The sequence below is a fragment of the Lichenostomus cassidix genome, chromosome 3, assembly GCF_008360975.1.
Source record: "Lichenostomus cassidix isolate B80296 chromosome 3, HeHo_3.0, whole genome shotgun sequence".
Lineage (NCBI taxonomy): Eukaryota > Metazoa > Chordata > Aves > Passeriformes > Meliphagidae > Lichenostomus > Lichenostomus cassidix.
The window spans coordinates 45579157-45595010 of record NC_139483.1 but is presented as its reverse complement, the minus strand read 5'-3'; the positions used below and the strand labels follow the sequence as shown (position 1 = coordinate 45595010).

At 36.8% G+C, this 15854-nt stretch overlaps 1 protein-coding gene across 1 annotated transcript in view; it reads right to left on the bottom strand.

Annotated features, from left to right (window-relative positions):
• WDR64 (WD repeat domain 64) overlaps positions 1-15854 on the bottom strand; it is a 67468-nt gene that overhangs the window by 29665 nt on the left and 21949 nt on the right. The window contains exons 10-12 of the mRNA XM_085055573.1: positions 15727-15854; positions 13046-13125; positions 6541-6680 (exon numbers count right to left, since the gene is read on the bottom strand). The exon at positions 15727-15854 is cut by the window's right edge and continues 7 nt beyond it. Of these exons, the coding sequence (XP_084911699.1) occupies positions 6541-6680; positions 13046-13125; positions 15727-15854 (348 nt within the window). The remainder of the gene's footprint in view (positions 1-6540; positions 6681-13045; positions 13126-15726) is intronic.

Below are 15854 nucleotides of genomic sequence, written 5' to 3'. Positions count from 1 at the left end.
TATCCTTATAACAGTGTTGTGCTTTCAAAACAGGTTAGACAAACATCCACACTAACAGGCATTGATACAATCACCTGCTCAGTTCCAGACAGACAAAGACACTTATGACTTCCCACAGGGATATCACCTAGCTGGTATTGAGCAGATCAGGAGAGAGAGGACAGAAGTCTGATAATATTAGGGGCTGAGTAAATTTGCAAAAGTCAAAAAATAAAAAAAAGCCTAATAACATATCTTACCTCCCTTTACCTTCTCTGGAATGATAAAAATCTACCGTTAGGTTGTGTAAGAATAAATACGTACAACAGAGTTAATTTAGGATGGACACATTTTAGCAGGGAAGTGGTCATGTGGTTGCATCATGTTGGCTGCATCAGATTTTAACGAAATTATGAATGGAATTAAATTCTCCTGTGCTCCAGAATGAGATATGAGAAATCCCCACTTATTGCACTACTCTTCTACTGTGTGTAAATGTGGGCATTGCTCCTTAGCTATCAAAAATGAAATCACTTTTAAAGAGGAAAAAAAACCCCAAAGAACTCTATTTTCACTCATTTGAAAAAAAAGGGTTTTGTGTTTACAAATGATACTGTACAGTGGTTTAAAGACTGGGAATATACTCCTTATATTAGCTCCACTGATCATCAAACAAAACTATTTTTATGAATTGTAGCTTGCAGGCTCAAATCTTGTTCTCCTGACTCATTTATGGGGTCTAATTCAACCAAATCCACCTCTGGAGATGTTCTAGTAAAATCAGTGAAACAACTGGTATAGTAAATTTGGCTTTCTGACTTCCATTAACAACCCAAGTAGGCAAGACATGAAGCTGTAGCCTCCACTGTTCAAGCTGTGAATCCTCACTCTGCACAAAGCAGAAGAGAGTGTTTGTCACTGTTTCACAGCCTTTCATTACTAAAGCTATTGAGTCAGGTATGGTCTCTGCCATTAGCTTCAACCTTCTTGCTTCCACAGAGGGTAAGATCATCTTTCAGATAATGGCCTGCTTCCTGCCACATCTCCAGGCTTAATAGCTCCTGTGTCTATTAGTGGTTGTTTTGGTTTTTTTTTTATGCTTCCTGAATGCATTCAATCAGTTCTCTAATATGAAAAAATGAAGTAATAAATGCTTCATGATGCAGGACAAAGATAAGAATAGGCGAACTAACAATAGAGAGACAGGGGCAATGAAAGGCTGAGTGACATGAAGGAGAGGAAAAAAAATACAGCAGAGATTTCCTATTCAATATTCCCCTATCTGTGCTGGAGGAGCATCAAGTCAGTTTTCCATAATTTCTTTACCCCACAGACTGTTCTCGTATTATCAAACAGTCTGTAAAAGTAATACTTCAGTTTACTGGGCCCATTAAAAATAAAAAAAACCAACCAAAACAGCTATAGCAATTTCTATTAACTTAGAGTACTGATACTTGTAGAAAATATGCAGTAGTGGCAATGTAATAACCAGGCAGATCAAGTACCTTTATGCAGGACAATCTTGTCTTGTTTGGCTTAAAACATCAAACTCATGTCATAATTCATTGTCTATCTAATGTATTCTGAAGCACCTGAGGATGCTGCTTAGCTATAATTCCAAGTCTAAAGATGGCCTTTTTAAAAGCTTTTAATATATCCTACCAGACTTTCTTGTAAAAAAACATTGTTGCTTTAGTGCTTGAATAAGCCATATTATTTTACTTTGTAGATAAAAGGTGTAAAATAGTTCTAACAGTGGGAAATACATCACTCACTCATCTTTCTATAGCCCCTTAAATGATACACATCAATGATATTACAGCTATAAACCTAGAGGTAGGCTTTAGCACTAATCTTGGAATAAACGTTTCTTGAAAGCTGCTTTAGTGATTTCTGCAGAATAATTCCAATCACAGAGTTATGCATATACTTTTACTTTTATGCCAATAACCTAACCTATGATTACAATATGCTGACACTTTAGCAAAGAGTCCACGTAATATATGAAAACCTGAGTCAGTATTTTGGCACAATGACACAAGGAATGAGTTAATACCTTCAGATAAATTTAACAGTAATCATACTGTTCTCTTGACAAAGACATTTGTTTTGTATTTTGACCATTGAATGAGATGTTTCTTTTCATACTTCATTAACACACTGATGCCTCCCTCCCCTTCTCCTGGGATCTACTCTGTTGTCCATGCTCTGCGATATTCAGACTGTTAGAGTTAATAATCTTCTGTACTAGCTCTTCCACTACAATACAAATGCCCTGTGATTTCTAATTTTTTTTCACTAGTGCTGTGAAACCATGGTTTACAATTTGTTCATTTTTACATTTTTGTATAAACTACAACACACATTAATGTTCTGTAGTACGGAACTGAGGCTAATACCATCAAATAAATCCCCTTGTACTCCTGTAATAGATATGTAAGATTTGTGGTATCTTTAAAACCATTCACTGCAGGTTTCGAGCCCTTAATTCAGCCATTTCTTCTTCAGACTGCCCTGCTTTGTTGCAGCACAAGTCTGAAACCAAAAGCCAATGTGATCCCTTACTTTTGAACTCTGTAGTACAAGTCAGTTACATACAGGCTGCAGAGACATTCTTGTGAGCACATTTTATACTGCAAAAAAAAATCTCTACAATGACAAGGAACTTTTCAATATAGTTCAAGAAAAACAGCCACAAAGTTTAAAGTCAGTCTGAATCTTCAAATGTAAAAATTATGTAACAAAGATAACAATTGCTAATTTAAATAAAAAATTACTCCCTACTTTTCACCTTGTTTTGCGATTTTAGCTGAAAATTGCACCATAAGAAGCTTTTATTTTAATATGGATATCTGATATCATTTAGGTTAAATTTAATTTGGGGAAGGTTCTGAAAAAGCATTAGTTTAATTTTCCTAAGATTTTCCCTAGTTCTGCTTTCTGTCAAACATTTATTGTAAAGACTTTATAAAGGGATTTTGACTCCCTTGGATACAATGCTTCTGTGAGATCATTGATACATCTCTAACTTACTTTCAGTAAAGATATATAGGCTGTTCTTTTTTTTGCTTCAGTGGCCTCCTATATCACAGTCGCTGAAACATGGAAACAAAATAGAGAAAACTAGTTTGATTTTTTATGCTAGGCAGTTTGAAAAGCGAATTGGTCTTTGTTTTTTATGTGGAAACAAATTACGTGTTTAAAGTAATGTTTAAAAGTTCCCTGAGAAACTGCACACCTTTGTATAATACCTGGTTCTTGACTATCACATACAAATGTGCTTTAAGAGGGTTGGAAGCAATCCTGCTATAGCTGACCTCCTTCTGCTATTTAGTACACCATATATCATCTATAGATTGCAAATCTGAGGAACAGAGGGATCGTCACTTTTTTGGAAGTCTATGTTTAGACTTCTCTATGAGAGATTCCTTCTTTTTTGATGCAGTTTTCACTATGACCACAAGATTTATCTGACATTTGAAAGTAGGAATTTATGTCTATTTCTTTCTAATTTTTTAGAAGCGGAATTTCAGCCTTAAAACTCACTGCACTATTTAAAGACACATAGATTTTAATTAAAACATACATTCATATATCCATTTGCAGGTACAAGTAGTTTTACTGATGTCATTGGCACAACGCAGCTATATGTAGTTAGGATGATGTGGCCACAAACTTGGAGACTTTTAAAATAGATTTTGCTTTCCTATGAATTATCATATTGAATCATAGAAAAGCCCAGAAGGGCCCTCAAGAGATTTTCTACATTTACTGCCCCAGGGCTTTATTCTTAATTGCTTTTCCATAAATATCTTAATGTTCATTCATTCCCCTTAAGCCATGTCTGATATCTCATTCCATTTTTCCTACATATATAGCTTGCAGGCTGTCAAAACCCTCATTAATTCACAGTAATGTATCCCTGTAGCAAAGTTACAGAGTTATCTACAGAACAGACAGGTGTGGTTTTATAGGAGTGAGGAAGGGAGAAGGGTATTGCTCCAGGATTATGTGAAGATGGGAAATTTTGATATCTTATTTTCAGCTAGTAGTACTCTTAGAAATGTGTGGGCTTTTTTGAGAGTAAGATTAAAGACATGAAAATGTGGTATTTACTGTCACCACAATGAGCAGTGGTAAGCATTTATAGCAGAAGAGCGGTATGGACAGAAGAAATAGCTCAGTAATACTTCCTGCATAACCCAACAAAAATCTAGAAACCTTTGAGATACATGGATATCTCAGTATGCTAATTACATTAGGTCCTTATTGATCTATAGGAGTATTTTTCATAGATCATACCTTCAATTCTAATGATCTTTTTGAACTCTAATACTTCTGCTCAAGGCCTGCAACTTTAACCAGTTTGGAACAACTCATTGATTTAGTATCTATTCTTTCTACTCCATCATTGTAGATGGTAATGAAGATATTGAATACTGTTAAATATCAAAAATATTGCATTGGAGCACTCTTGAAAGAGTTCTATAGCCATTCACAACTACTCCTTCAGGGGCTTTTCTTTTATTTTTGCACATATGTATAGATGTTTTTATTGTCTCCTGAACAGTCTCATTTTGAGAAATTCTATAAATCACCAATGCCATGATTCCACCAATAACTTATCACAAACCCATCTATTTCCAGAAGAGTCTTGCAATATTTGGTTGAAGAAATGTTATTACTGATTTTATTGGTATTCCTGTTCATGGGTGATGCTTTGGATCAGTAAGTCTTGTAAAAGACACTGCTTAGAAAGAGATCAATAGTTGAACATGATATACAGAGACACCAGAAAAACTCAACCTATGGATTTAGTAGGCTGGCAGGCAGAGAGAATGGCAAAAGAACTGTAGGAAATTTTTGCTGCTAATCACTACTGAATGAAGCATTCGTGTACAGGTTCTGTTTTAATTCTGGCAGTTGCTAAAATAATACAGAAATTACCAGAATGCTAGTATTTACTATTGTAAGTATTCCTATGTCACAATCAGGCAGATAATATGTCAAATAGCTCCATTCTAGTCCTGCTTCTCAATATAAAACAATTTGGAAATTTTAAGCTAAAACTCTGCTTTTTTATTAAAATAAACTGATAGGCAATTTCTATCAGGAGTGCTTACTCAAAAATAGATTCCTACTTGAATGTATAGCATTGATTTAATGGAATTGCAGAATCATTTAGGTTGGAAAGACCTCCAAGATCACGGATTCTGACCTCTGACCAAGCACCACCTTGTCAACCAGATCACAGCACTAAGTTCCACATCCAATCATTTATTAACACTTCCAGTTATGGTGACTCCACCACCTGCTTGGGCAGCCTGTTCTAATGTTTAATAATTTTTTCTGTGGATAAATTCCTCCTGATATTAAACCTAAACCCCCCCTGTCCCAGTGTGAAGCCGTTTCCTCTTGTCCTATTTCTAGTTGCCTGGGAGAAGAGGATGAACCCCACCTGGCTACATCCTCCTTTCAGGCAGTTGTAGAAAGTGATAAGGTCTTTTCTCAGCTTCCTTTTTTTCCAAGCTAAACACCTCCAGCTCCCTCAGCCACTCCCCACAGGACCTGTGCTCCAGACCCTTCACCAGCCTCATTGCCCTTCTCTGGACATGCTCCAACACCGCAATGTCCCTCCTGAAGTGAGTGGCCCAAAACTGAACACAGGATTTGAGGTTCGTCCTCACCAGTGCTGAGTAGAGGGGGACAATTGCTGCCCTGGTCCTACTGGCCACACTATTGCTGATCCAGGCCAGGATGCCATTGTCCTTCTTGGCCACCTGGACACATTCCCAGCTCATGTTCAGCTGCTGTTGACCAGCACCCCCAGGTCCTTTTCCACTGGGCAGCTTTCCAGCTACTCTGTCCCCAGACTGGAATGTTGCCTAGGGTTGCTGTGGCCAAAGTGCAGGACCTGACTCTGAGTCTTATTGAACCTCACACTGTTGGCCTATCTATCCAGCCTCTCCAGATGCCTCTGCAGAGACCTCCTACTCTCCAGCAGATCAAGAGTCCCCCAGCTTGGTGTAATCTGTGAATTTACTGAGAGTGCACTTGATTCCTTCATCCTGATCATCAATAGGGATATTGAACAGGCCTGGATCCAATACTATCCCTGAAGGTCACCTCTAGAGACTGGCTGCCAACTGGATGTGGCACCATTCACCACCACTCTCTGGGCCTGGCCATCCAACCTGTTCTCAGCCCACGGAAGGTGCCCCTGTGCAAGCCGTGGGCTGCCAGCTGTTCCAGGAGAATGCTGTGGGAGACAGTATAAAAGGCTTTGCTGAAGTCCAGCTAGGCAACCCCCACAGCCTTCCCCTCACCCACCAGGTGGCTCACCTGGTCATAAAAGGAGACCAGGTTAGTTAGGCAGGATCTACCTTTCCTAAACCTGTGCTTGCTGGGCCTGATCCCTTAGTTGTCCTGTATGTGCTGTGTAATTGCATTACAGGTGATCTGTTCCATAAATGCAGGGCACTGAGGTCAGGCTGACAGGCCTGTACTTCTCTGGATCATTCTTCCAGCCCTATTTCCATGAGGTTCATAAAAATTTTTTACCTTTGCACAGGAAAGGCTGATGACATGCTGATCTTTTTCATTTGTCACAATTTCCACAACACTATGTCTGTGTCCTAAGAGCTTCCCTGTAGGACTAAAATTAACAGCAGGATTCCACAAACGAAGGATGCAGTCATTACCTGAAAGAAAAAAGAATATATAAAGTCAGAAAGATTGAATAGTCACTTGCATCACAAATAAATTTTGTAATGGAGAGCTTAGTGTTCATAAGTCTGTCTTAATGTAGACTACTCCCACATAAGGAAGTGAATTTTTCATTCTAAGGGCTGGATTCCAATTTATGTTTCATTGCTTATCCCCAAACATGTATTAAAAAAGGCATAGCTGATTAGCCTTTCAAAGCCTTTTAATTTTGCTAGAGGAATGGCAGGGACACTGAATGGGACTACATGGACTAGTCCTAGGGGAGTAGAGCACTTTAACAGAAACACAACTGGGGCTCGTAGTTTGTTTCCATCAAAGATGTAATTTAGAAAAAATATCAAAATAATTTTTGTGTCCACTTAGCCAGGACACAAAGGGATAATCACCTCTGTGGAAGGTGAGCATGAATGTGGGCATGAAAGTTGAGGGCAGATAGGAAAGAGTAACTGCTGCTGATTGAGTTTGTAGTAAAGTAAATGAGAATTATGTATTTCATGCTTATTTGTGTGTTCAGACTTTGAATTTGCCTGCAATTTAAGGAATAATCCTTGATTGTGCTGTAACTGTATCTTTTGGTACTATTTTGCTAATAGTTTCCATAATATTTCAAAACACAATGATGTTAAAAACTTGTTTATATTTTAACTTTCAATTCTTGGCAAATATTGCAATTGTACGTATTGCATGCAGTTAGCTGAACACTGTTTTGACACACAATAAATGAAATAGCCAAATTTAGTCTAGACTTCAGTTTGAGTTTTGGTTTTCTCTCCTCTTAAATTGAAGAGCAAAGCAAAAAAGCCATAGATTAGGAATTACATGCCCCAAGAGAATCAGCTCAATTATGTTCAGTGCTCAGCTTAATTACGTTAATAATCTTCCTTACGCCTGTTCATCTTACTGTCATTAGTCAATCCCTCCATTTCTCTCACCAGAAATCTATTCCTTCCTTTCTTAATACAGCAAGATGTGATTCATTTAGGAGCATCCCAGTTCCCTTTTTCTCCATTAAACAGTATTGTTCTGTCAGTTAAATTGATTTCCTTGTTTATGTGGCTTCTCTCTAAATGAGAAAGGCTCACTGAAGGAATGGTCTACTCTTAAAATAGCTACAACAGAAAGCCATTTTGATTTATGCCAGCTCATTTCACAAGTGTGACTGAAAACTAAACTATGCAAACAGCTGTACTAGCACAATGGAGTGAGAACTTCTGCACAGGAAAGGAGGGCCATGTGTAAATAGCTGACTGGCTTGTAACTTCAGGGGGAACAGCTTCTTTTTCAGCCTTCAGGCAAAACTACTCTGAACAATCTGTATGTGCTGTAAGCATGGCAGGAAGTAGCTTAAATGGGTTATAACTGCACAAATGGTTTATGAATCCTTTTTGGATGGAGAAATTCCAGAACATGGTAGATCCCTGCTCACTTCCTCAGATTTTGTGTTAGGCTGCTCCTGTATATGTCCTGCAAGTTAGCAGAAACCTTGTGACCAATTCAGTATAAACTGAGAAACAAGTCCACGGAGTAAAACTCAGCTTGCAGACCTCCCATGAGTTCAACAGAAGGACACCTAATACAGTAGACAGAAACCTCCAGTGAGACTTGTGAGATTGGTTATATCATCAGTGGGAACAGACATTGCTTCAACAACATACCCCTTACCAGCCCCAGATGGAAACTGTCATGTCCTAAGATGATGGTGAACTAGGTGGAATCTGTTGACAATATCTGATCAACTTGACTACCTGCTTGCTGAACTTTTGAGGCACAGAATCTTTCTTGGTTTTCCTAACTGCTTGCTCTTTATATTCCTGAAGTGATGGCAGATGATTGAAGGGGAGGATAGTGCCCTTTAATTCTGGCACCGAGAGTTTCTTTTAAGAGTAGAATCACTAATACATTATATACTTCAGATATTAACAGGAAGATCAAGTGACTTTAGGGAAGAAAACCTTTCCCTACATTAAAAGTACCGTTTGCTTTTCATGTGAAGTATTGGATTAGTTTTAGTTCCTTTTACTGATGTGGAAATAATGGTAGATTTTATTATAGTAGATGTGCTCTCTTCTCTCTTTCTGGACTAATGCCAAATTCGCCCTAACATTCACTGCTACACTGGAACATTTCCTGGAACATTTGTTCTCTCCATGCTCCAATTATGCCTCCAGGATTCAGAATCTTGACACAGAAAGTGTGGGTATGAAGCACATTCAAGAAAAGCTTGAAAGAGATGACCTGTCTACATATCCAACAGCAAATTTTTAAGATTTTGTGAAACCAATGATTTGAATCAAAACATTCAAATCAGCAGTCCTTTCCATGATAAGTAATTATAAAAAGAGACATTTAGGGTTTTTTTCAGAAGTCAGATTCTACAACCACAGCACTATTCTAGCTAGATGTTATGGACTCAAATACCTTCTTTGAACATGTGATGCTTTGTCAAACTGTCTCTCTTGCTGACACAGTTTTGCAACATGTGGTATTACAAGTCTACTGAGATGTCTGCATTTCAGTGGTGTTGAAACCCACTTGAGAACAATAAGATTTCTTGAATGGAGAAAAACTAGGCTTAGCCTAGCATCCTTGATAGACTACAAATGAAAAATATAACTCTTGGTTTCTTTCTAGGCTGCTATTCTCACAGAGAAAACTCCTTATCCTTTAAAAGAACTTGTCTTTCCTTCAAATATTTCTTTAAAATAATGTTGTAATAATGTCTGCAAAACCTCTTCAGAACAGCCAGACATCTGGTAACCTAGCAAAAACTGAAATGTTTTTCATACTGACAAATGTTTCTGTTTTATATTTTTTCCTTGTGCTTCCTTGTCCCTCTTTCTATGTTCTTCTTAATTTTAGACTGCATCATAGAAACAGTTTGCTATGCTCCTGAGAGCTAATATTAGAGGAGTTTTGGCAAGTGATTTCTATCACTAGTATTTCTGGGAATTCCTGAAAATGTGCTTCATTTGTTCCAGGAATTCACAAAGGAAACTGAACAAGCACAGAGTAGTTCCTTTTATCAGTCTTAATTTGTTCCTGCTAGATTTAGAAATCACTAATAGTTTTTCTTCTGCTTCATTGCTCACAGGAGAACAACAGGCAGATTTGAAGAATGAATAGGGTTGGAAGCTGATGTATCATTTAAAACTGATCATCGCCAGATTTTATATGCATACCTAATTTGATTTTAACTGCAGTTGTTCCCTGAAGTGATAATTAAGACATAGCTGGAATTGAAATGAACACAGAATAAGAAGAAAAGCATGTAACTTTACCATTCAATGTAATAGTAACACAAAATGCTACCCAGAGAAGTTATTCTGAACTACTCTGGGCTTCATATTTTAAGCCACAATCAAGCATTCATCATTTTACTGGTTGAAATCTAGCCTTAAGTACAGAAAGTGAACTCAGTACCAGCTTTGCTTTTATCTTATTCATTATTATAAATGTCAAATATCTAGAAAACAAAATTAGGTTGTGTCATAGTACTGAGAAACTCACGGGTATAATCAAACACAAAGAAATTATGGAAGAGTAAGGGTATTAAAACATTATTTTTTAAATAGTCACAATAATAATTCATCACAGTATGTAGCATTCCATTTGTGCTATAAACATCTGGCCAAATAACATTAAGTTGGGGCTTAGTATAATGTTTACCAGATTTATCCCTGCTGAATACTTTAGAAGCTTGCCTGCAATCAGAGGCTAGATTTTTCTTTTACTTTTTCTTTTTACTTTTTACTTGCTGAATGTGACAAACATAGTTTTTACAAATGTTTGAACATGTCACCAAGAAGTCTATGTATTATGATTCCTGAATTATTTACCTGTTATTGTCTTTGATTTTCAGGGAATATTACAGATAAAATTGCAGGCTCCATAATTAACAGGACTAGCTGATGTTCATTTAAAATAGTTTAATTCTGTCATTAACTGGACCATCAAAGTGTATTTTTCAGTCAAGAGTGAGATGACTTTTAAGACACAGAGGCAAACATAGTGAGCTCCAGCCTGACAGTGTGCTGTGCCATTGTGAACAGTGTATTCTATTAATAGAGCACAGAATTCTAAAGCTCAGCTTTTGAAGGCTTTAGTAGATGGATGTCCCAAGACCTGTAGCATTATTTTAAATTCTGGGTGCAGTTTTGCAGCAGGCCTTGACTGATCTAACTTCACAGTGAAATTGAAAGAGATGATGCCACCATGTCTTTGTCACTGGACATGTATTTCCCACCGTGTCCTGTGATTCTTAGTAATCCAGCTCAGGAATGATTTCATTTCATATTCAAGTGGAGCAGCAGGGCTAAACTTTGGGAAAGAGAGTGAGAGGCAAGACACCTTTCCACAACAAGACGAAGGATGGTGGGTGAACAAGCAAGACAGAATTCCAACTCAAGAGTATGTAAATATTATGTATAGATAGGAAGATTGTTAGGAGTAAGTACAGTTTCTTACACTTTTTCAAAATCATCAAAATCATCATTACAGAGTCCTTAAACATAATATTATTAAACCTTTTTCATGTTGCCCATACTTGCAGTACTTTTGTGCAGTGAAAGTCAATACAAATTAGAACTCAATGTTGAGAAAACTTACCTGCTTCTAAAATATTCTGATTAGGTACCTGTTTAGGTGGGATAGGAGCTCCTGCATTCCAAGTCTATCCTCCAACCATCACAAACAAGTATGCAATCCAACCTTTTAAAAAATTTCCAGCTCCATTCTAAACTGAGAATATTTTTGCAACTGTCACTATTCAGAAGATTCTTCCTGAACATCACTGCTCTAAGTTTTGCTCTAATAGACATCAGTGGCATTCCTTGTTAATTGTTACTTTGCTAGGTTATAGCAAATACACTTTTTTGATCTCTGAACAAGGGTTCAATTAGAGCTTAGCACAACACCAAGGTTGTGAGACCAATTGCTGCATGGGCCATACACTAAAGAGTTGACGATCCCTATGGGTCCCTTCCAACTCAGAATATTCTGTGATTCTGTTTTAGACTCTACATGATAAGATTTCCCCTCCCCTTTCCCTATATTCAACTAATCTTTCTCAAACATGGTTCATATCAATGATACAGTGAATTACAATACAACATGAGGTTTCATGTGTCCAATTTAGAGTAGTGAATTCTTCGTCACCTTTACAGAACAGATATTTCAACCAGTATTTCCTACCTGTAGGAAATACTAACCACATTTTGTTCTATAGGACCTCATTACTTTATGTCACCACTAAATTTCTCCGGACTATTTTTTTGTGACAAGGTAATCAATGTAAACAGTATCTCCTCCAAGGCTGAACTTCAGAATTTTCACTAATAACTCTTCTACAGCTGTATTGCTTTTCCTTTAAAATCTTGTGTCTAGAAAACCAATAGAACTGTCTGATATTTATTTTGATATCTGTCACAGTTTTCCTCTTGGTAAACTGTTGCAATTCAACATGAATTGCATTATTTCCCATGTCTAGCTTTATTGGGGGTTTTTTTGTTTGTTTGTTGGGCTTTTTTTTTTGTGTATGTGTTTTTTGTTGTTGTTGTGGTTTGTTTTGTTTTGTTTGTTTGTTTTGAGTTATTTTACTGCCATGTATATTATCTAGGCTGGACAGCAGAGGCTTGGCCATTTTTTTAGTTCTTGTTAAATATAGATGTAGGAATACCTATGTTTGCTATTGCAATTTTTAAAAACGTTTTAAGCAAAAAAGGCTTGTAGAAAAGCAGCATCTACGCCACTCCAGGGCACCAGCTTGTCAGACAGGATATATAAACAAGATTGCTGCCACACTCCAGCAACATTTCTGCAGCATCAAATATGACCACTGCAGTAAGACAGGCTCAAAAATTATTTCTGCACTCTGCTTTGGGAGAAAAAACAAACAGTAACACTTTGGGGGAAACATGATCAGAGAGAAGACCAATGGGAAGTATTAAGATGGGCTAATGTGACTGCTTAAGATATGAAAGGTTGGCCAAAGAGTAATAGGGTGGAAGCCCTGCTGATACGGCAAGGAATAATGTGTATAACCTGACCAAGACCACTGTGACTTGTAAAGTCACCTTAGAGTAGTTGAACATACTGTTTCTTCTGTTTTCTTTTAAAAATGATACTTGATGGAGCCCTTGAGAGGTTCCTGTCAGGAAGTATATTTCTTCAGATGAGGGCTCCCAGCAATTAAGAGCAAGGCCTCTGTTTCCTCTAATTGTAGGCAGAAGCCATTATTTAAATTCTTAAGATGTAAGTTTAGCTTTATTTGGTCTTATCTAACTGGAATTTAAAAATGCACATTTTCCAAGAACAATCTCTTGGATAAAGCCCTAATACTTACCTCCAGTGACAATGACTTTTGCCTTTCCACAGTATGTGAAGGCATTTATTCCTTTAGGGACAGAAAATTCCTTTACAGGTCTGCAATCAGTAATAAAACAAACGTAAGAAATATTAGGAAAATACAGTCCACGGTCACACCACCTTACTTTTCTATAGTATGTAGAACAGCTGTTTGCATAATGTATATGATCTCTTGTTAAAATAAAATTGATTTATAAGAGAAACTTGAAATTAAACAGGAAGAGGGTACACTTTCCATTAAAGAAATAAATATCTGATTTGCACACCTGAATCCTTTAACAAGCAAACTCCTAAAATAGCAGCTCGGCCAAAGTAAGCTCCACACAAGACTGTGTGCTTAAAGCAGTTCATCACTGGGGAAAAGTACCAAAGCAACTGCTTTTACCTGTTTCAGACATGGAGGTCTACTGTGATCTCAATGTTACATTAAGTAAGCACAGTTACTTTTCTGTAGCTTGTGTATAATGTATTTTATAATGAATATTCTTTATATGATCTATTTTGTGTTGCATAACAACATGAAGAAACCACAAGTATCCAAAACTCAATGGAGCTACTCTGTTACATTTATTCACTGCTAAAGCATGGGAATTCAAACAGCCAACCCAGACTGAGATTGACTCAGTGCCCCTTCCAAACCCATCCTTGGAGCAACTTCTGCTTATCTCTCCATGTTTCATCCATGGCTACTAATGAGTGAATATTTTACTGACTTTTGGATTTAGCAATAGCATTGTTAACACCTGGTATTCCCAGGAAACAAAGACTGCCAGTGTAAACAAGCCATATAGAAAAAAAATGAATATACACTTAATTTTTTCCTTTGAAATTCAGACAAGTATTGGTTCATCTATTCTTGGCTAGAGTAACCATTAATATTGAAAACCATAAATGGGGGTGACAGTGAATCTGACTAAAGACTGGATACTTTGAGGATTAATGAAAGAGCTTGTTACTTCTAGGCAGGTATAAATAAAAGCCTGTTTGCTTTCTGTTATTTAGAGGGAGCAAAGCTTTCTTTTCAGAGCTCTAGCAGAGAAGTCTTAATTCTCTTGACAGTACACCTTTTATACTTCTATATAACTATTAGCTCTTTAATTAACAGTCTCGGCACTCTTCCAAGATGACTGGGAGTGAGGGATTCTGGCACTGTGAAGTCCTGCCCAAGCCATGGCCCTGCAAGCACCCTGTGATCATTTCCATACCTCCCTTTTTTTAGATAATTTACAAGAAAATATTACAGCTGCTCACCAGCCACTATGGACAACGAAACTTAAGTCACATAAGAGAGAAGATGCACTGCATCCCTCTTTATGTACAATAATAATTCCTCAATGCAAAGTTAGCCAGGGAAATTTCCTTTGTTAGAAACAGATAACCATATTTGTAATCTAGTTACTTTTTAAATGGACATTTGAAAGTTTTTTTTATCCATAGATATTTTTAGGACTACTAATTTCATTTTTACAGGTTTGTAATTTTTCAGTTGTCTAAAGAGAATTTTATCTAGCTGCCATTTGAAACTGCTTAGAGATAAGCATTTATTACTTTTGGAGACACAACTATAGCCAGTGCAAAAGGAAAAAGAACTACCAAGATATTTGCAGTTAATGTTCTGTATTGAAGTGTATGATGGTAGCATCTAGTCTTTTGACTAGACTTTTGGCTTTGCAGACTTAGTATTCTTTCTCTTCTAACTAATTCTATTTTTCCAAAGCTCTCAACAAAAACAAACAGGATTTCTCAGCTTTTCAACTGGTAAAGTATGTGACCTTGTACAATCTATAAGTGTTTCATAGTTCAATTTCCCCATCCTCAACAGATATGCAATAATCATAAAACCTAAAGTTACTGTATTGATTCAAGAATTACTACATGAATATTTATGGCCAGTGTTATACAAGAAATAAAACAGATTATAATAATTGTAGCTACTAGCCTTAAAAATCTATTAATCTCTTTGGATGTACCTGACGAAGGAATTGTGAAGCTTATCTAATATTTACAATGCCTTGAGACATTTGAATTAGAAGTTCTATCTATATCCTTTTTACATCAAATTGAATTTGTAATATTTAATTGCACTATAAACTTTTCAAAATTCACACCCTAATAAAGCTTGGAATCAGCTATAGCACTGATGTGCCATATGAATAAGGACTTGGCACAAATAAGGAGGCCATAACCTCTTTCCTGCTGCATAGTAAAACGTTTCACAGCCCTCAGAATAAATCATGTTCTTGGTTTAATCTTGTGTAACTCAAACTTGTGAAATTAAAACTGTGAATGAAACTCAGCTGAATTTATTTTAGTCTGGGTATAAATTTTTAATGAATGGATACATGATATACATGAAACAAACCAATCAATTTTCTAGCTAAAATTTGCTTGCTGAGGAGAAATTGGAGCAGACAACACTGTCAACATAACATATTCTAAGGGTTGTGAGTACTGAATGTATATGGACAGTCCTCTCCTATATCAAAATCTAACACACAAAAATATTCAAGCATTTAAACAATTGTATTTTTGTTTTCATTAACAATGCTTATAGAAAAGGCAACTTTCAATATAACAAGATGATACCTTGCAAGACACTGATCTCCAGCACAGTCATAAAGGAAAAAGTCAATTTTTTTCTAGATGTCAGATACTTACAGGTTGTCCTCTAGTCGCTTTATGTCATCCAAAACAAACGAATTAATTCTGTCTGTGGAGCAGGATCCAAAACGTTTTAGGGCAGAAATATACCTAACTTTCCCAACCCAGTCATCATGTAACTTGCG